Source organism: Thunnus albacares, chromosome 13 (genome assembly GCF_914725855.1).
Source record: "Thunnus albacares chromosome 13, fThuAlb1.1, whole genome shotgun sequence".
Classification (NCBI taxonomy): Eukaryota; Metazoa; Chordata; class Actinopteri; order Scombriformes; family Scombridae; genus Thunnus; species Thunnus albacares.
Window position 1 is genome coordinate 21,663,018 of NC_058118.1, and position 22,014 is coordinate 21,685,031.

General features: G+C 40.2%; 1 protein-coding gene across 1 annotated transcript in view; it reads left to right on the forward strand.

Moving 5' to 3' along the window:
• Positions 1–21,048, forward strand: part of jade2 (jade family PHD finger 2) — a 202,614-nt gene extending 181,566 nt beyond the window's left edge. The window contains exons 12-14 of the mRNA XM_044369919.1: positions 3,008–3,139; positions 16,542–16,687; positions 19,124–21,048. Of these exons, the coding sequence (XP_044225854.1) occupies positions 3,008–3,139; positions 16,542–16,687; positions 19,124–19,912 (1,067 nt within the window). The 3' untranslated portion in view covers positions 19,913–21,048. The remainder of the gene's footprint in view (positions 1–3,007; positions 3,140–16,541; positions 16,688–19,123) is intronic.
• Positions 21,049–22,014: the final 966 nt, after the last annotated feature.

The following is a 22,014-nucleotide window of genomic DNA, read 5'->3' on the forward strand; positions in this document are numbered from 1 at the left end:
TTAAGTAGAATTGTGCCATAAATAATAAGGGTATTGAATTATATTATACGAGTTATCTAAAAATTTGACTTACTGTAGGGCTGGGAGATATGGCCAAAAAAATCAAAACTTTTTTTCTTCTTTTTTTTTTTCTCCTAAGTGATTCACGGTTTTAATCAATGTTTGTTTGTCTGCAAAATGCGGGCTTAAAACATCATATTTATTTAAGAAAGTTGAGCAAGAATAATAAAAGACTGGCTGTCATCATTACACACAAAATACACGTTATCCCACACAGCTGTTGGCTGTCAGTACCAGATGCTTCCAGTTTAAAAATCAGTTTCAATACAGATAGAGCAGAAAGTTTCACTCACTAATTGATCTGCTGCTGTTTCTGTTTCTTTACAAGACATCAGTTTAGTATCTGCAGACTGCTGCTAACTGGTGTTAGCTAGCTGGCAGGTTGGGGACAAACTTTACAATGTAGAATCTGGGAAACTGTTCAGTCAGCTATCCAGCACTTCAACTCTCTTCAACTGACACGAACGGACATCAGTGTACGGAGTCGTTTTCAGTCTGTCCTCCTCATAGATACGTTAAATTCACTATGAGATAGTCAGAGATTGTTCGCCACCGAGAGTCACGACGGTCCTGGGAGGTGTAGTGTAACAGATTACAGGACAAAACAAAAATTCAATTCTATACATCGCCCGGCCTTTGTTTGACTGTACGTTATAATTCAAGGCAATTTGAATAGTCACTGTGTTAATCTACCTACTTTTCTACCGTCATGCCTCTGACTTCTAATGTAGTAAAATCTGTATAGGGTGTATAACCCCTTAATAAATAGCTGCATTGATTTTATAAATGTTAATATTGGATTTCATTTACACTGACCATCAGTTTGTGGATGCTTCTCTTGTTCTTTTTGCCAACCGGGAGATTTGTAGCTACATATACACAATACAATAATATAACGTACATGTACAGTATGTTGATCTCTCACACAGCTTAAAAACATTTGCCAAGTTAGAAGTGTATCGGAGTGCATTATACTGTCACTGCTCATAATTTGTACTGTATCATGTGTACATATCAGTGTTTGTTGTGTTACCTGCCACACTCCCAGCTGGAAGGAGCGGGTGAGGTATCCTGGAGCGAGAGGACAGCTCGCAGCGGGGAGGCGCTCAGCGGGGGTCTGTTACATGTCATACAGTGTGTGTGTGTCAGCATGCTCACAGACCTGAATACCAACGCGCAACTGATGTGTGTGTGTGTGTTTGTGTATATGTAATATGTCTTTTGACTAAAAGTCAGATTCTGACAGTGTATCTGACAGTGTAGCGCTTTTGTTTTTTTTTTTTCTTTACAGAAAGTCAGAGAGGTGGAGAGACTTTTTTCAGTTTTTTTAGCGGCAGTGATGCAAGAGTGAATTCTCACACGCAAGCATACATTCGCATATACATATAACAGGGAACCCCATGACTAGTCTTTTCCTGTTTTTACTATAAGGGTAACTCAGCTATTCTTCATCAAGGCACATGGGCCTTGAATCTGACAGCATTAGCCACAAACTTTAACTGGAAGAAAATAATAATTGGCTGATTCCTTATTCTTTTATGTCTTTGTGATTAAAAAAGTTTTCAGACCGAGAAGCAAAAATATAGGTCTTATCTGATAGACATCTTAAAGAACCAGTTGTCTGATACATCAAAGTGCGAGCAAGATCCACACTGTGCTCAAGTTTTCAAAGCTACATGGAAAACATTCTTTTTTTTAAAGGCCATTCCTGCAGATATAAATCTTTCACTCAGAGCAACAGCAATAAACCTCTTCATGTCACTTTTTCCTGGTAAATCTCATGATTTTGAGTAGCTGACTCCATGTGTGTCTGAGGAGCAGCGTGGCAAGTTTACACCCTCCGCGGGTCGGTGACACCTGTAGCATCAGGTCTCATTCTCTCTCATGCGACCACAAATTGGTTTGCAACTTTTAAAAAGCCTTTGAGAATCAGGATGACGATTCACCTGAGACGATGTCTGTATGAAAACGCTTTTTTCAATCAAAACATGAGCAGTAAGTTCTGCAAGTTCTTGTGGTGCTGTGATACAATATAATCAAGGAGTATCTTTTAACGTGTGCAAACTGTACTTCTTCAGGTCTAAAAGGTGCCCTGTGGAGTTTTCTTATAAAGAAATGTAATGTTTACATTCAGTGCTACTCATCTAAACACATTGTGTATATCCTTGAGGCCTGACAAACATGTTGAATGCATTTCCTTCTTCATAAAACTTTTGGAAAGCCAATTTTTTATATATTTTAAATCCTGTACAGTTTTAATACATGTTTAGTAGCTAGCAGTCTTCTTCTTCCCTGACTTAGATGGCAGATTGCTATGTTGTTTTTTTTTTGCTTGTTACCGCTGCCAACTGTTGATCAGCAGAATAGCATGAAACCAACAACAGAATGTGTATTGCCCCCCTGCATGTACTTGACACAAACAAAATGGGGATCCACTCATTAAGACAGTGCTCTGTAGTGTTGCTAGTGTTAAAAAAAAAACCACCACGGAGTACCTTTAAATTCAAGTCCACCAGAGACTTCTCCCTAAACTGTCTTTCTGCTAAGCTGTGTGTACATCCAACTGTGAAACTGATGTCATCTTGCAAAACTAAACTCAGGTCTATCAGCTGAGTTGTAGCAAATAAAACAAGTTCCTGACAAGAAATAATCTAACCAAAGAATTGATTAGTATTGATATCGACCAGAGTTTCTTTTAGTTTTTGAGTTGTACAGTATTTTTTAAAGTGATGATCCAGCTACTGACTATTGTCCATATAAGGAGAAACATATGAATATAACTATGAACATTTTTGCATTGTATTTCTCCAACTTTAATATTCATTGTATGATGCTTTCTGACTCAAATTCCACCTGAAAGACACTTTACAGCTAAATCACACTTAATTTAAGTAAATAAATCCACCAAAATCCTTAACCTGAGCCCATCTTCTGTGTTTCCCTGCAGAGAAATCCCAAAAGGGAGAAAAGAGGAAGCAGAATGGAGTGAAGGAGAAAGGGAAGGAGAGAAGGAAGAGTAGCCCTGAGAAGAAAAAGGAGAGATGGAAGTCAGAGAGCGGCTCCCTGCTTAAAGAGCTAGGTACATTGTGTGTGTGTGTGTGTGTGTGTATGTGTGTGTGTGTGTGTGTGTGTGTGTTTGTATATGTGTATGTGTGTGTGAGTGAGTGGGTGTACGCCCTGCAGTGTTTGCAATGTTTCCAAACTGATCAAATGCACCTCATTGGCTGAACATATGCCTATGTGTGTGTTTGTGTGTCCTTTTTTGAAAGATCCTGCTGACAGGAGGTTGCAGCACATTCGTAGCCTTGACGCATTAATAATTCATTTGAAGTAGCGTTTCGAGACATGTTTTCATAAGGACGAAATGCAATAACAAAACAGCAAGACATTATAAAAGTCGGAAATCTCATAGTGATGTCGTTTTATTTTACCCTGATGAAGACTTTATATGTGGAGACTTCGGCTTAAAGAAATTATTGATGCATTAAAAGTGCTGCAACCTTTCACAAAATACTGTTTCATTCATCTGTGATCAGCATCCTTTCTATCCCGGTGTGCATCTTCCTTTTTTTTTTCTCCACAGACTTTATGCCTCCATCATCAGTGTTGTCATACATTTTGTGTGTGTTGCTCAAGTGTCAGATGTGATGGTAAAGTCTTTGATAGGAGTTGACTGCAGCTCAGCTCAGCAGGTCTGATCTGATACAATCTGATAAATTTGTTCGCAGTTTAACGTTCTCCCTGAGCAGGACAGGGGAGATACAGAGAGATCGGACATCAAGGCCAACAAGGCCAACAATAAATATGTCATCCCCCGTAAATGATGCAGACACCCTCAAATTTTCTAAATCGCCTCATTTTAGCCTTGTGAACATTTTAAAAACACCTTATCAAACAGTAGAAAAAGCTCGTCAGCCAGCTTTATGACCACTTACTGTGACGTACAATGACAAAGTCTTCTGAATATACTCGGCTCTGGCTTGCAGCCTCTCCATAGCAGCAGCTGATAAGACTTGTGGGTATTGTGGTGTATATATTTCATTACAACATACAACACTGACAGAAAAAGTACGATTTATGAGAAAAGTTCGGCCACAACATAAACTCATAGTATATTTAAAGGACAGGTTTGGTATCATTCTACATTTTCTATCGTCTATGAATCCCATTAAAAGACCAAAACAACAATATTTTGGTTAAGTCAGTATTTTCCAACTTCCCTTCCCTGTCTGTGGCTCTGTGGGCCTCAAGCTCCATTAGTTCCTACTAAAGATGTGTCACAAATATATAGTTTGTTTTTAAAAAAAGAAGGTTAAATAATTAGCTTAAATAACTGGGCTCTCTAGTATTTGTTTTGGATAAACAGGAAAATACTTGTTAGTATGACCTTGTTGGATTTGGTTCTTGGTGGGGTTTGTATTTGTTACCAATAAATCCACCAGCAGGAGATTTTCTTGTTTTGGTGTGATATTGATGTTATTGTCAACAAAGGACTCTACAACAGCTTATATCTAGAGCAGGTGGCCTTCTTCCACTTTTTCACTTCCCAGAGTTAATTTAAAATTAATTTGCAAAAACAGATTATTGTTACGACCCCATGCTGCTCTGGGGAGGGGTAACATAAAACTGAAGAATCTGAAAAGTTGATGTGTTGCAAGATGAGGAAGCTTAAATGCAACCTCAGGGAGAGCCCTGGCCAAAATAACAAACAAACCAGCCCCTGAGTAGAAATAAAACCACAATACTAAATAAACTACCCAAAACGAAAAGTTACTATTCTAAACCAAACTTCCTGACCTACACGAGATAAACAAGAGTAAAGGGAACACAACAAAAATGGCAGCTCTTTCCTATCAGGGCTTACTGGCTAAGGAATTAAAGGTAGTTACAATTCAGAAACAAAATCGCTACCTTTTTTTTTAGACTGTGATTGGCAGCAGGTCCCCAGATTCCCCAGCCAATAGCACAAGAGAGGAGGAGAAGCGATAGTTGAGGCCCACAGAGCCTGAGGAGCAACACAGCATGGGTTAGCACAATTACACATTCACGTATTCACGTACATTCACAAATTAACACAATATCACGTTGTGTCCACGCTGGTTCGATCAGGGTAAATTCTGTAAAACTATGATGTTGCTTAAATGGATCATTCCCTCTTAAAAGGCTAAAAAAAAAAAAAAGTGAAACAAGTGACACTCATAATCCAAACTTTTTCATGGGTGACAGAGTGAATGAGTTGGGAAGAAATGTTAGAAAGCGAGGGAGAGAAATGATGGTAAAACTGAAAAGAGAGAGAGAGCGAGAGAGAGAGCCACTCTGTCTATGCTAATCTTTGTCATTAATGAGTGACTGGGAGACAGACACGGACAGAATAAGGGAGCAGGAGGCCTGTCACTGCCAATCCTAATCACTAGTGAGATGAGGATGGATGGTAATGGTTGTCTGTCCCCCCAGAAGGTGATCCATTCCCCGCTACCGATCCTTCCAGCTACACATGACGCTCAGCACGAGATGACTCAGAAGACAGATATTAAATGGAAATTGAGCATGCAGATTATAAGTGTGCAGATATTTGTTCGTAACATTGACAATTTACAGGCATTTAGCCGACACTCGTATCCACGGCGACTCGAAGCGAACGAGGAGATACAGGCTCAGCGTCTCACTGGAGGACAGACCGTTGATGGAGACACATTGGCGGCCGTGTTGATTAAATTTGTGGCTTTTAAGTTGTCAACGCGAGACAAGCTACATGCCTGACTATTGAGGTGCAAATTAACATTTCAATGTTCAGACATGCTCATAAAAGTCAAAAGGATTCTCCGCTCTAAAGCAGTATGTCCATCACCTAGCAGGGCAAGAGGTTTATTCTTCATATCCCAGAGCAGAAGTGACATGTTTGGCCTGGAGAAAGCCATGAGTAACTATTTTTTATGGCTGAGAGGTTGAGTTTTTCAGGATATAATCCAAGTACATGTTAGCGAATGTAGAAATGCGTTGACTGATGTGTTAAATCAGGCGCAGATACCAAAGCCTCTCTATTCAGAAACACGGGAGTTTGAGATTTTAAATTGAACATCTATCCATCTGTTCATGTCCATCTATTTACAACTCCATCTGTATTCATTTAGGTTTAGGACAGGCTTGTTTTTGAAAGTTGGCCCTCGCCAATATTTCTGCAGCGCCTGTAAAGTCATATTTCCTGACATCCTGAAAACATCCTCAGTTTATTTTTTCAGATGCGGCTGCTTCATGGGACAGTAGAGCTGTGACAGTTTGATGAGAGCTGGTGCTGTCGGTCATGGCAGAACCAGAGCGCGCTGTCAGGATCAAACACAGTGTTTCCTCTCCTTTCAGGTTATATCTTCCAGGCAATCTTTTTTTTTTGTTGTTGTTGGGTTTTTTTTGGGGGGGGGGGGGCGTTTTTTGGAAATATTTCACTTCAGAATTACATAAGCATTCAAAGCCATTCTGAAAATGGTGACAACCACGCATGTGAAATGATTGATAGTACAAAGAAAAAACAAACAGTGGTGCTTTTGGGGAAAGTAGGAAATCTCATGGTTAACAAAACACAGCCTTTGCACTCAAGATATTGAATTATGAGCTTCACTGGTGGCTTTTTTCCTCTTAAAAAACATCTAAAGAATCTTTTTAGCAGTGAATATTACAATATTTGTTGTAACAATCCTTGATATTTGATTAAACTATAAATCGAGAAAAATATATTTTTTCTCTTACTGTGCAAGAAAACAAAACAATAATTAACATGCAAACAATAAAGTTAAAGAAACACTCAAGTAGTGATATACTGTATATTTGTGTGGGTGCATAAAATGGAAAACAAAGTCGTCCATATCTTCAGGCTTCCTCTAAAAACAAGCTCCTCTCCGCTGTGAATAGCCTCTATATGTAGGACATCAAGTGGGTGGATGCATATCATTACATAATCCTTGTTTATACTGTTTGAATCCAGATCTAATAAGTTATGAATATTCCTGCTATGACATTCTGTAAAACGCTGTGGGCTGCACAGACAATTAAAGAACATGATTAATATCTGAGAGCCTAAATGAAAATTAGTTCTGATGACTAATTGCGCTCTCTGATATCATTTATCCTTTAGTCTTTATGTGCATGAGTAAAAGCTGTTCACCTATATATGATGGATAACACTTGTTATAATTTAATACCTTATAGATACTCAAAGATAAATTCTTGTCTCACTTAACCCTCCTGCCCTTCTCCACTGAGAAGTGAGAGGTCAAGTCAGCAGAGTCCTACAGATAAAGACTAATTCATCTGTCCATGATGGGGACACGTCAACATAAAACACATAAGATACATGAAAAACATTAAAAAAAATACATAAACAGGACATTTTGGTTACAGCAGCACCAGAGTGTAAAGTGTGAGGAGCTCGTTCCCTTCCTGTGATCTCAGAAAACGAACATGACAGAACGTTGCTCAAAGCTTTAAAAAAAAAAAAAAAAACATCCAACAACGACTGTTCGCTGTTATCAAAGGACAAAACCTGGAGTCACTCTGTTGATACCGGAATGGGCTTTGACTTTTTTGGGATTATAGCACTTTGGTAGGAATTATATACAGCTAGGCTTAACCTCACGCCGTTGTGAACATTTCTCCCAACATAAAATCCATCCAGAAAGCTTCAGTTTATACTTTCAGGAGTTTGGAGTTTTTAGTTTTGTGTATCAGCTGCAGCCTTGAGTTTGAGAAAGAGGTTTGTAGAAGTAGAAGGTCGGTCAGATCGAATCTCCTGCATATATGTGGAATAGTTGTGTGTGTTTCTGGTGTTAGACCTGTTTATTGGCAGATTTTACTCAGCGGCTTCAGATAACTTAGAATGAGTCCTGCTGTTTTACCTCACCTCAAAAGGCAATGCCAATTTTTTAGCAACTAGTAGTTTAGTTTTTTAGTTTTGGCCATCTTACCTATTGGCTATTAGTGGTGGGAATCTTTGGGAATCTCACAGTTTCATTTGATTTGTTTCAGAATCAATTCTCGAGTCAAAATGGATTTTTGATTCAGAAAAGGGGGCACTATTTTGAACATCTTACTCCAGGGTGCCAGGCCTGGAAAGCGAGTATGCAGCTTTTTTTATTTGATAAAGTTAAAATACGAACATGTACTTTACTGATCATGACTACTGAGTTAATGTATTTTGTAGAAACAGAAGTTGGTCTACGTGCTCTGCTGTGCTGTTGTAAGTTTCCAGCAGTAGAGAATAGACTCACTGCTGCAAAGGAGCACCAGGCAAGTCTTTTGAAATGAAAAATATTATCTGTGTTATTTTCTTCACCTGATCAGAATCAGGTGAAAGTTTTGTAAAACTGAAAGTTTCATATACGTCTACTGTATCTCACAATACATATAACCATAGTTTCAACAGCGTCCTGATAACAGTATTATACAGAATATGTAGGCTAAAGTTCATGCTTCACGTAGAAATATAGTCCTGAAATGATGTTGAAAGAATGGTTACATAAACCTTTCACTATTAAATGTAATTCAGCCCAATTTTAATTGAGATGTCTTGTGACCTGCAAATCACCAGAACAGTTTTTATATCGGGTTTCGTCTACAACCTGTCTGACCTCCTGAGGACTCGTGTTACTGCCTCTAATGGTCCTGGTCAGTGCATAAACAGATCTCAGTATTAAGGTTGATGAGTAAAATGCTACCATTACGAGCAGGAATGATCAAAACAACGAAAATAGGACCCCGAAAAATGAAATTTTCCTGTTAAAAGATGCAAACCCACATTGAAAAATAATGGTATAATGGTTTAATAGAGAGTTTCTGAGCTCTGCAATGGTCTAAATGAGGTTTAGATTGTATTTCATCTACAAACCCTTGTATTTGTATAATACACATTATATAGAATTTTATATTTCTAAAATTATATCTGCATTTGTATCTTATAGAGATGTTTTCAGCTTTTCACCCACACACACACAGTGACTATCAGCTGTGACGCAGGGCTCTTTCTCATCTCCTTATTTAAACTGAGCCGAGAGTCACAGAGCCAACAGTGTTTTCGCTTCGAAGGGAATATGATCAATAAACAGAGAAAACTATAACGCAGGACAGGAGATGTATAGAGCAGACAGGAGAGTAGTTTGGCTCTGCCTCACTTGCTTCCTGTTCTGATTTTATCTCCTTCTCCTTTTCTATTTATCTCTCTCAGTTTTCCCTCCTCCTCTATTTCTCAGTTTTTCACGGTGCATGTCTCTTTTTTTTCTCTCTCTCTCTCTCTTTCTGGCTCTGCGTTATAACACTCCGTCTTTCTGTTTATCTTTTCGTCTCTCTTCCTCTGTCTCTGTGTTTCCACCTGACTGCTGAGGGATAAGGACTGCAACTTGATGTTGAATAGATGCTGGGGAATCATCACTCACACTGCGTTTCCATGACAAACAAGCCCTTCTGTTTATATGGCGTCCTTTTGTTGTGTGCAACCGTATCATTTGTCTGTGTTTGTGTGTGCGCATGTATGCTTTCCTTTCTCAGTGTGTTATATAGATATATCGTTCCTGTCTCGTTGCGTCATCTGTGTGTTTGTCTTTGCATGCCGTATGTGTTCATATCTCACTGTCTCAGTTTGTGTGTGTGTGTGCGTATATGTGTGTGTGTGTGTGTGTGTGTGTGTGTGTGTGTGTGTGTGTCAGGCCATCTGTTCTCTGTCGGGTCTGGTCCTGACTCCCAGGGCTTTGTCTTCCTCTCTGTGTTCTGGGATCAAGAAGACAGACATGTACCATAACTCCTTCTCAGATGTACTGTCCCCTATCCCCACTGTTTATTAGTGGGGCCCATATGCCAGTGGTGATTGGAAGGGAGATTGCTTTGAAATTTTATTGGTGACACCCTCATAGGGACAGAGTGAGATTCATCCTGAAAGTTGAGATCCACAAATTTCAGTTTAAAAACTAATCTACATGTTTTAGATAGAGTTGTTAGATGTTAAAATTTACATCCTATAAAGGGAGTTGTTTTTTTTTTAATTATGAGGTGACCTATTGCATCCCAGCCCCCCAAAGCTGGTGCATAATTTCTTTAAACCAGCAATTGTAGAAATAAAAATTAGATTTTCTGAGCAGCTGTTATGTTATTCCACTTTGAGAATGAGAGGCAAAACTCCAGGACATTCCTGCAAGTTTATTCATCAGCAATCAAACTTTGGTTGAAATGATTCCTGTGAGAGAAGTAAAAAAAAATCACCTGCAAAGTAAATTTGGTCTGTGTTAAACTGATGACAACCCTAACCAAAGCAAATACCCTTTGAACTCTGCCAGACTGCAGTGATTTGTGGAGCTTCGGCAGATGTATGATACAATAGGATCAAATATAATAATTAAACATAAACAGAGACACATCAGAACCATATAAAAACACAAATCAAATCAAAACTACATAAGCTAAAACAAAACTTAAGCCGTGTAGATACAGTAAAATCCCCGCAAAGCTGAATTTAGAGGAGAGATTTAAAAGGAGATTACATGGGTTTGATTTCAAACTGAATGACCACTGAGCGTCCTAAACAGATCCCATGCTTTTATTCTTTGACTAGTGTGAATGTTCACCACATGCTTTCCAAGGTGCCCTTCCCCATCAAAGCAGCTCAATCCTGGAATCAGATGTGAAATATTAGGGTCTGATCAAGCTGTACGCTGCAGTCAGACTCCCAAAAACATACTGTAGCTGTAGCTAAAAGAGACAGAACTGTAAATGGACTGTGGCATTGAATCGTACTGAAACTTTTTTTTAATCATGCTTTAAACTGTGGCTCTAGGGATGGCAGTGTCACTCAGTTCAGACTTAAGTACCTCAATAACAATCAGATGGATGGCCAGTAGATTTTTTACAGATATTCATGGTCCCCAGAGAGGATGAAACCTATCAACTTTGGTGATCCTCTTATTTTTCCTCTAGCGCCACCATGATGTTTACATTTGTTGTTTTGAGTGAAATATCTCAACAACTGTTGGATGGATTGTCGTGAAATTTAATACACACATCCATGTTTCCTTCTGGATCAATCCTAATAACTTTGACGATCCCTTAACTTTTTATCTGGTGGCATCATCAGGTCAAATTTTAATTAGTTGTTTATGGCAAAATACCTGTAAAACTAATAACATTCCCATCAGCCTCAGCTGCACTTTGTGTTTTGTGCTAATTAGCAAATGTTAGCATGCTAATGCACTAAGCTAAGACCACGGATGTATTAAGAGAGCTGGATACAGTGCGGCCGCTCAGCCTTGCTGACAATTTTTCCTAGTGGCCACTTGCAGTATTGCAATGAAACAATCCCCTACGGTCCAAAAAACATTTTCCCCAAAGACCACCATTATAAAAGAAACGTCTGTAAAACTGTCGACAGGACACCTCGAACTGCAAATAAGGTCAATTATTACTCTTTGTATTATGAATTTTTAAACAATGAAGGTGTCATATTTGTAAAACTCCCCTAGAAACCTATAAAAGCAATTTAAAATTTGTGAATTCCAATGTAAAGTCAATGGGATGAGCGGGAACTTGGGGATGGGGTTCAGCAGGGGGGAAAAACTCTTCGCAAAATTTAGTGTGCCACACAACGCAGAAGCAAGAAAACTTTTTTGGCTCATGCTCTAAGCGAGCAATTTTCATTTGATTGAATAGGCGCCATCTTTGATTCCGGTATTCAGTTCATATAACACACCCATGGCTAAGACGATGAACGTGGTAAACATTATACCTGCCAAACATCAGCATGTTTACACTGTCATCATGAGTATTTTAGCATGCCGACATGACAGTGTCAAAAGTACAACCCCCATTACAAGTTCCACTTTTTAACATTTTACTTGACAAAAAAAGTGTTGTTAGTATAATTTCCTCTAGGTTTTACAGATGTTTAGAGATGTTTAGATAGGACTGCAGTGAGGAGTCCAAGAGAATAACCCAGCTGAGCCAAGATGACATAAATGTCACCAAACAAAAAACCCTCTAAAATACCAGTCTTGATTTCCTTGTACACTGTTCATTATTCAGTGATGCTCTATGCATTTTAGAGGTATTTTGCATCAATTTGATGATCTCCATGTTTGTTGTGACCACCTTTTTTTCCAACCTGTTTTCCGTATGTGTGACTGTGAAAGCAACATAGCCTTCAGTTCTTAATAAATAAGAAAAGTGTCCTTCGCTCGAAAATACGAAGTCTTAGCTGCAGTGCATGCTGATGTTTTCTGGCTGCTGCTGTTACTGAGAATATTGGTATCTCTGTGTCCTGCATGATTGCTTTTTCTCTGTATTATTGTTGAATTTCAGTGCAGGATAGCATCTCTAGAAAGAAGTCTGTGCTCTTTGATTCTGACTGAAAGCAGAACAGGCTCAAAAACTCAAGGTTGCATCGTTTTAGTGGCTGTTTTAATCCAGTTTCTTTTAGGAGTCTTTAAAGGTTCTATAGCATTGAGTTGAAGTAAAGCAAAGAAACACTGAAAATGTAACATTTCCTTCCAGTGGTCAAAAATAATGAGGCCAAATTACACATTAGAAAAGAGTGAGATCATTATACTGTCTGACACAATATGGTAAGAGACAGTTAAAGTAAAGTAAAATGTCGCTTTTGTTGTGGAGAGCAACTCTGACAGGTTCATTTAAGTTGATACGTGCTGAGCTTTTTATTGTGGTCGCCATTATTCTGTCCTCGTTTATGGTTTCACCCCCTTTTTTTTTCAAGTATTTAGTTCGCTCTTTTCTTTTTAATGCACTTCTTGTCTTTCCTTCATCGCTCTGATGGGGCTTTAGATCGCTCTGTTGCTCCTCCTTTACTCTGTCTTAGTTTTTCTCTTTCTATCTCTGTCTTTCTCGTGGAGTTTCCAGAGAGACGGTTGGCACCCGAGAACAATCATCAGACTGTAGTGAGGGCTTTAGACCTCGCCACACACACACATATACACACACACACACACACACAGGCCTGGTCTTGGCCCTGTCCTGCTGTTAGTGAATTCCTTACCCTGCACTGCCTTAGCAGCACTGGCTAGCAGATCATTGCTCGCTGCTACAACATCAGCTGTTCTCTAATGCCACCCTAGGGCTTTTTGTAGCTGTGAGGAGGTTTAGTGTGCACTCGCACCAAGGCCAGCTGTTCCCCAAACTGTTGTTGTCATGCAATATAGCCTTGAAAAAGGCTTTAGATGGCTTTAACTGCACCAGGACATTTGGGTGAATAGCATTAGCCTACAGTAGCACTCGCATGGCTAACAGGTGTAGCGTCTAGTTTAGCATCAGATGTGTTAGCCATAGCTAAACAAGGAGGAGGAGTCAGCGTCGTCATCTGGTTTAAAAGCTACAGCTCCTCTGTCAGTAGGCTCCTTCTTGAAATAAATATTGTTTAGGTGGCAAGTTTGATATCAGATGAAACTCAATTAACCCTCTTGGGGTTGTTTTGTCCTCCAACATGTGACAATTTTACTAGTATCATTATTTATTCATTCATTCATTCATTCATTCAAACCTTTATTTAAGCCTCGAAAATCAGTGAGGTTTCCCTCATTTGTAATGATATTTAGATACATAGTTAAAAAGAAAATATGCAGAGTTAAATGGATCAAAAGAAGACAATACTCAGTGAAAATAATGGCACACTGAGGTGAAGTGGTTTGAGATCATAGTCTTGAATTGTCCAGGGTTAGTGAGAGTGTCGATCTTGAGAATCTGCTAATGTGGCTGTAGATTCTTAGTTTTGGTTCTCTATTTTTCCAAATGTGAAGTATAGTGAAAATAATGTCAGGATGTCCAGTATGTGATAGAATTTGAACAAAGCCACAGACTACACAGTTTGCTACCTTCCTCTCTCTCTGAACTCTGCTACTCTCTCCTCCCCTCTGTCACCCCCTCCTCTCTTCTTCACACTTCTTCCCTGTCTCCCTTTTTTCCCTCCGTCACCTATTCCCTCCCTCAGTGCTCTACTGACTCCTGCAGAGACATGCTGCGTCATGGAAACGACCGGCTCTGTGTGTGTGTGTATATGTGTGTGTGTATGTGTGTGTGTGTGTGTGTGTGTGTGTGTGTGTGTGTGGGGAGGATAGCTGGTGTTAAAGCCACCCTAACAGCACCTCCTGCTGTCCTGCTTGGCAGATCATTATAGGCACTGAAGATTTACTGGGAGACTGGAAAGACAGTCGAGAAAAGGAGAGAGAAAGAGGCTCAGACCGGATAAATCTGCATGCACGCCGTACATTTTATAATGTGTTTCTGTGCAGGGTTTTTGTCAACATTATCGGCAGCTCTCCTATGGGTTGTTAAGAGGCAGTTGTTCTCCAAAGTGGATATGACAGATTCGCAGTGTTATTGTGCAGAGGTTAATGGTTGTTCCTGGCTAAACAAGAAAGCTAAATTTCATTATTATTCCATTTACTAGATGATACACCCTCTGGAGTTTAAAGTCATTTTGATTTTGCTGCACATAAAAATTTGCCTGCAGTTACATTATAAGCACACAGTTCTATTTCTGATTGGTCTAAAATAATTAAAGGTTATTTTTCTTTAGCACAAGATTTTTATACAAAATACAGAATTTCCACCAGAGATAGTAGCCCCTCTTGCTCTATGAACTTTATGCACTGATTGGATTTTTTTAGGCAGTTTCAAAAGGTTTTCTGTGATTGTTTCTATGTTTTATGCATGATAGGTATTCATAAAATTAAGATAGAAGGTTGGTTTTAGCACAGTTTTTTTTTGCGTGTAGTCTTCCTGTTCACTTCCTGTGAACACCCACTTTGTAAGAAACTAGATTCTTATCAAATCAGGGTTCATGTCTTAGTTGCATCTGTCTGGGGTTCCAACACATAAACAATGTTTGGAGAGTTTTGTCATCCATAAGAGAATAAAATATTGTCAGTTCCTCTTAGTATTAGGTTTTAATAGCTGTTTACATCTCAAATTTGGGTAGAAAATGAAGTTATTTCTAACTTTTGTTACTAAAAATGTCAAAAATTAAATGATTTTCGAGCATTTCCCTCACGTTCAGAAATGGGGATTTGACACAGGATTCAGATTTGATGAAAAGTTATCGAATGTAAGGATGTGAGGAGTAAAAGACGGGCAAGCCAAAATGTGGGCACCATCTTCTGTGGGAACAGGAGAGAAGAAGCGTATGAGCCGATGGATCCCACCCCCACCCTCTGTTCTCTTCTCTTCAAGCGTCACTGTCTTTACTGCATTGTGTATGAGTTTGTGTGTGTGTGTGTGTGTGTGTGTGTGTGTGTCAGACTAAGAAAGACTAAAAACGCCACAGACAGACACACAGTGCTTTGGCAGCACTTTCACAGCCCACAATGATAGAAAAGGAGCCATGAAAATCTCCTAATTATACAGAGACACACACACACTTAAAAGGAAGGAGCTTTGTCTGTAGCCTCCCACATACACACACAATACCGAACACACACTCATGCTGCACACAGTCCTGTACACAGACCAGAGTGTGGAGAAAGCGGTGTTGGGAAGGAGACAGGAAACAGGATTTCTGCTGTAAAATGGGTTTATATCTTCATTATTGATGAAGCCACAGAAATGGCAAGTTTGGATTTGGAGCTTATTGGCTGCATACAGTTAATGTCACTGTGATAAGTTGTTTTTTTTTTAATTATATTTCAGTTTTTTCAAACTAAAGTGAGCTCTGTGTTTCTGTTTGTCATGTAATAAGACCGTGTGACCAAGCGCCATGTGAGAGATGAACATCAATTTTGAGATGTTACATAACAATTTTGATTATATTCATTCAGAGATGTTTGGTATAATTAACATAAACAAACAAGAATATCACAGACGCAGCCTTCACTTGCCTGTTTTTACTTAATGAACACTCAGACATGTCGTCATATGCTATATCCTTTTTCTAGCAAGGAGACTTTGCAGGTTTCGCATTATTTTGTTTTAGATTTATGCTTTGATTGCTGAACGATAAGTCGTCCCAGATGCTTCTCTTTAACATTCGAAAACTGGGAATGTGATTCATAGCCAGTTTTTAATGAAAAAAATCAAAAAGCCTAATTATTACTATTAGAATTGAAGTGTCATTTTTGAATGGAGTGAATCGACAGTGAATTGAAGCTAACCCTGTATTTAATAGAAGTGTGGGATATTCAGCATTGGAGCTCTATTTGTTCCTTTTACTTCTTGACTTCATTTGAAAGACAATTACTTTCATCTCCTCATTCACTTTAAAGGCACCTTATTCTGTATTTTTTTTTTATGTATGAAAAATGTTCAGCACCCCTTACCTGTCTGCTTTGTCTCTCTCTCCCCCTTCTCTCCGTCTCTCTTTCTTCCCCTCATCCATACCAATTTTCTCCTTTCTCTTTTCCTCTCACCTTTACATCACTTGCCACTACTGCTCAATCTCTCCCCTTGTCTCTGTCTTCTTATAATCCATCTCTTTCTCCCCCTGCTCATGTCCTTTCCACCTCCCCCAGGTTTGTCAAAGTCCTTCCCATTGGACAACTCTTTGTTCGACAGCTGGCTCGCCCAGTCGGTCCAGATCACCGCTGATGACATGCTCAGCCAGTGGGCTCTGGGTGCCCAACATCGGGACAAGAGTGGCAGCCTGCTCTCCGATCAGGTAGGGCTTCAGTATCTACATACAGTAGATACTGCTTTGATAATACAGCAATAGATTGAATTCAGTTGTGGATTTTTGATTTATTTGATACTTTTAAAAAAGTGGAGCACAAGCTGGACTTAATTTCACTCCTAAGAGGGCCAGTGCATGCAGACAGCATGGAGTTAAAAGGAGGAGTAGGATTATATTCGACGGAGCTGCAGTCCGGCTCTTGGCAGCAAACGACAGCGCACATGGCAAAATTCAAAATCAGCAGCACAGTCAAACAGTCCATCACCTCTTGAACTGAATCCCAGTCTACTTCACTGGTGAAAGGAGCCAAATAAGGAAATATCCTGCCTACAGACCTGACTGAGATGGACATCCAAAGTTAGGTGGATGTATTTTTTGCAAGAAGTAAACTTTCAAACAAATTGATTAACTATCATAATCAACTGTATCAACTTTCTCTGCTCATTAATTGCAATAAAAGAATACACAGAGAAGTCGTTTTTGCCCCGTCGATGCACCGAAATCTAGCATGAAGCTCCGTTAAAGAACTGAAACTCCAACCAGGAAGAAAGTGACTTTTCCACACATGTGCTAATCCAAAATCAATTTCCCTCTAACTTATGTTGTCAGTGTTTACAGTGGAGTAAAATGGAGCACTGCTACAACCAGTCATAGTTGTGCATCAGCTTTAATAACAAAATAACCTTAAAGGATGGATTCACAATTTTTCAAGTCTGTCTTAAAACAGTAATCAGGTGCCCAAATGAACATTAAACAGGTTTTACTTGCTGTAATGATTCCCCCTGTTCATACTGAACATTGAGAGATCCCTTCATAATGCACTTTAAATGTAAGTGATGGGGGGCAAAGTCTACAGCCCTTCTTTTAAATGTATTTAAAAGTTTATTTGAAGGTAATATGAGGCTTCAGCCGTCCAAATTAGTCAAATCAAGTCAATATCTTTCAAAGTTACTGTGTTCTTAGTGCCAAATTCCCTCTTTTTGTCATCCTTATACTGCAGCTGAACAGGAAAACACTGTCCGTCGACACACAAAGAGGGAAAATTGACTAAAAAGACTGTAACTGTGTAAGATATCCCCTTTATTTGACAAACTCAGATGGCTGAAGTCTCATATTATCTTCAGATAAACTTTCAAACAAATTTTTGCTCAAAACATGGAGTGTGGATTTTATCCCCTCAGTCTTGCAATACCAGACAATCAGAGATCTTTGAAGCGTTTAGAGACTGACCTGTGAGTCTGTTTTATCCCCCATCACTTACATTGTAAGCACTTTTTTTTTTTTGAAGTGATCTTCTAATGGTCAGTATGAACAGGAAGAAAGATTACAGCGAGCAAAACCTGTTTCAGTGTTCATTTGGGCACCTGACTGTTGTTTGAAGAACCTGTCCTTCAACAGCAAATACTTAATGGCATAAAACTATTCAAGTTAGCAGCACCACCGACACTAAAAGAGATAATTAATTTATGGATCCATTGTATTGTATGATTTATGCTAGGCAGGATATGGTGCATGATGTACAATAGTTCACTGAGCTAATCAGATCATTCTAACAGTTTAAAGGATGAGTCAGGAGTCAAGACTTTTAGACTGAATCTTTTATATGAGTGGAATTTTAAGTTTTGCTCACTTCTCATTGTGGGTTGATCAGTTCAGCGAGAGCTGATGGTCAGAGCAGAGCTGCACTGTGGCTGACCTGCTGTTCTCCTGAGGAATGTTCTGTTTTTGTATTAATTGGCAGGGGGCTCCAACCAGAATGCATGATATAACTCCATTGTTTAGGGACAAGAAAATAACAGGAACATGATCATTTTTCAATAAAATAGAATGAGATTTTGATATGAAAACATGATACGCTTAGGAAGAGAAATCTGTATAAGAGCAATCACAATAATTCAGCTCTTTTATCACAATACAACAGAGCTAGTTAGAGATCTTATGATTATACTAATAATAAACATAAAGCAATAGATTACAATGTAAAATGCTTTTAAAATACCTCGGCTTTGTCGTTTGCTCTTTTGTTCGACAGTAAAAATGTCTTGCTGTTGCTCAAATCTTCTACTGTTGAGCAGTTGGAAATGTGGGTAGGTGGTGGTGGGTGGGGAGTTTCTGTTCCAAAATATTACAGGCAAGAATGTGAGGTTTCAAAACCAGAAACCCGAGTAACAGGCGAGTTAATTGTTGTATTGATCTACAACCAGATTTCCAAATACAGCGTGAACATTTTGTGTAAAACTCATTTATTGCACCTTGAAACATTAACTGCTCTTTTTTTCCCCCCCGTCTGATTTTCTCTTATCGGCCCTCCTTTTAATTCTCATCCCTTTATCTCCTGTTTGCTCTTTCCTTCCCTCTCTTTTTTCTTTTCCTTCTGTTAACCTTTCCTCACCTCCTCTCTTGTTCTCCTCCTCTCTCATGCAGCTCCTGCAGGGCGAGGAGAGCCTGCTGAATCTGATGATGGAGAACTCCATGCAGTCCACCTGGAAAACGCCCCAGCTGGGCCGCAAACCACGAGGGAGCAACAAGCCCCGCGCTCGTGGACACCCGCAATCCACTGCCCCCGCCCAGCCGGACGCGCTACTGTCTGCTGCAGCCGCCTCCGCAGCTAGCAGCCCTTCCACTGCAAAGAGCCTCTGGGCGAGTGTGGCGGAGGAAAAGCCCGGTCAAGCGGCCCGCAAAGGGGAAAGGCCAAGGGGCTCCTCCAAGACCCTACACCACCACCACCTTCATCACCACCAGACCAGGAGCTCTGACCTGCACAGGGACCCAGCGCCACAGCCACCCATCTCCAAAATGGATTCCTGTCACATCTCGGAGGACCGCGGCCCGTGGGACAGCGTCCACACTGGGAACGGTGTTGTATCAGGAGCTGGACCCGGTTTCAGCGCGAGCTCGTCCCCATATCCGGCCTCTAGCCCAGGGGTCACGGTGCCCGTCACAGGGGTGGTCCTTCGCGGCGGGGCCCCGCGGCTCCGTCTGTCCCGCCAGGGTAAATCCAGAGGGAGGGGCATCAGTGGAGGTGTAGCAGAGTCCATGGACCTGCCCTTCACAGCAAAGGACGCGTCCCTGGACACAGCTGAGACTGATGGGTATTTCTCTGATGGCGAGCAGAGCGACTTGGACACGCGCTCCGGTGGGCGCAAACTCCGCTTGCCGCAGTTGCATTCTGGGAACGAGGACCTGCTGAGAATGGGCGTGCTGGCATCCTAGAGAACTGAGACTCATACAAACACACCTACACACACACACACACACACACACACACACACATACACAATTATCCAAGCAGAGTCCCAGTCTTTGAGTCCCGCTGGTTAATTGTTTCTCTATCTGTGCCCAGTATACAATATACAAAACATGGCTGGATGGCTTTGTTCAACCAAATCCCTGTCACGTTTACCAGTGGAAAATCTCTTCAGCTCTTACCTGCTTTGTTTTTTCGGGGGAATTTGAATGTAGCTGTTTGTCTGTCGTACAGTAAAGCTTCTCCACCGGACTGTAGTTTGTTGTTAGCTCACCACAAAATGCGATACCTTCAACAAATAGGAGACGAACATTACCTTGAGTCTTTTTTTTTTGTTTGTTTGTTTGTTTGTTTTGTATTTCAGATTCATTTTGTTTCTGGGCGTTGAAGTACCCAGTTCTGGCCTCATGTCTGTGGTATCTGCCAGACTTGGGAACAAACACTTCGGGGCATTATTATTATTATTATTATTCAAGCTGGTTTCAGGGTCTGCTTCACTCCTGGTCTATATGGCCTGAGATGCATCCAATGAGTCCTTGTTTTCTTGAATATGTTCAGTGGAAAGACAATTTCACACCAGAGTTGGTCTGAATATGTACAGAGGGTGACATGGGACAACACGTATTCAGCCTTGAGAAGCACAACTAGCTAGTCATAAGAGCTGTAACGTAAGCAATTGTGTGTATAATACATGTTCATGCAGGGTTGGGGTCAATTCTCATCATGTCGACTCCAAAATGTACACTAAAGCCTTCATTCTCAAATTTATCTTCACAGACTTAAAAAAAAAAAAAAACCCAACAAAACAAAAAAACACAGATCTCCAGATTTTCCAGTTTTTGAATAGCAGAACAATTGACTCCAACCCTGATGCTCATTCTGATTGTCACACAGAGACACAAACACACACATACTGACACACATACTACTATAAGCAAATCCCTTTTGCTCACAGCCGTTGTTGAAATATTTGATCTGACTTTTTTCAGCTGCTTTTAAATTCTTCCTAATTCTGAGTTCTTTTTTTCCTGAATTTTTTGGAGAAAAATCATCGTAGAAACTCTGTGCCTTCTGTCGCTCGCCCTGTGCCCCTGCCTCCCCCTCAAACCCTCCCCCCCACCCCCCACCCACCCACACCCCACCCCTTACAACCTTCTTCTCAATCAACCAAACAATCAGTAAGTAGATCAATCAGTCATTTCTCAATCGGATTTGTAACAATCAAACTGAAAGGAAATCCCGTTGGATTGGTTTCCAGAGTGTAGCCAGCATCGGGCTCCTCGTCACCTTAATTGTCTAGTGCCTGAAATAAGGATGTAAATGCAGCGTTTGCCATTAATCAACAAAGCATCTGCAACAGTTAGGAAAGCAGAGCCACAACGTACTATCAGCGCAAAGAGCTGCCTATTGTTCTGTGCCCCCCCGCCCCCCCACTCCCCCTCACCTGTGACTAGATCACTGCAGTCCGGAGCCATTGATAAACAAGAGTTTGGTCAGGTTGCACTATGGTCAGCACCATGTCACTGCCTCTGCATGGAAATAAACACCCATCCAAACCATGTTTACTTTAGATGGTGTCAGTGCTCACTTTAGTGGTATGAATCAAGAACGTTATGCTTCATTATTGAAGTTTCTCGTGTAAAAATATACCTAAATATTGGCCTAAATCACAAAGGCTGCAGAAAACAAGAAAGAACCTCCCATTTGCATCTGGTTGAGTCGCTGAAGAGAGTCTCATTCCTTCTCCAGTGGTGAGAAAGCCTTTGACAAAATAATCTCAACACAAAAGTCTACCCATTAGCTTTTTCTGAGCTTTCAACTACATTGGCTGGCATGTTATAAAAATCTGTTTTATAAGTGTTTCTAGGTAGTGAAGTCCTCAAAAGTCACAGTTATTTTTGTTTACTATATCAAGAGAAATTAGTCATACTTTGGACCCAACTATTCTATTCATGATACTGGTTTAGTAAGATGGCCAACATTGTTTTATTTAGTCATACATCGAGCAGGTTTATGGCACAAACATGACTGCGGGTGAAGTTTGACGTGGCCAAGCTCCTGTAACCGA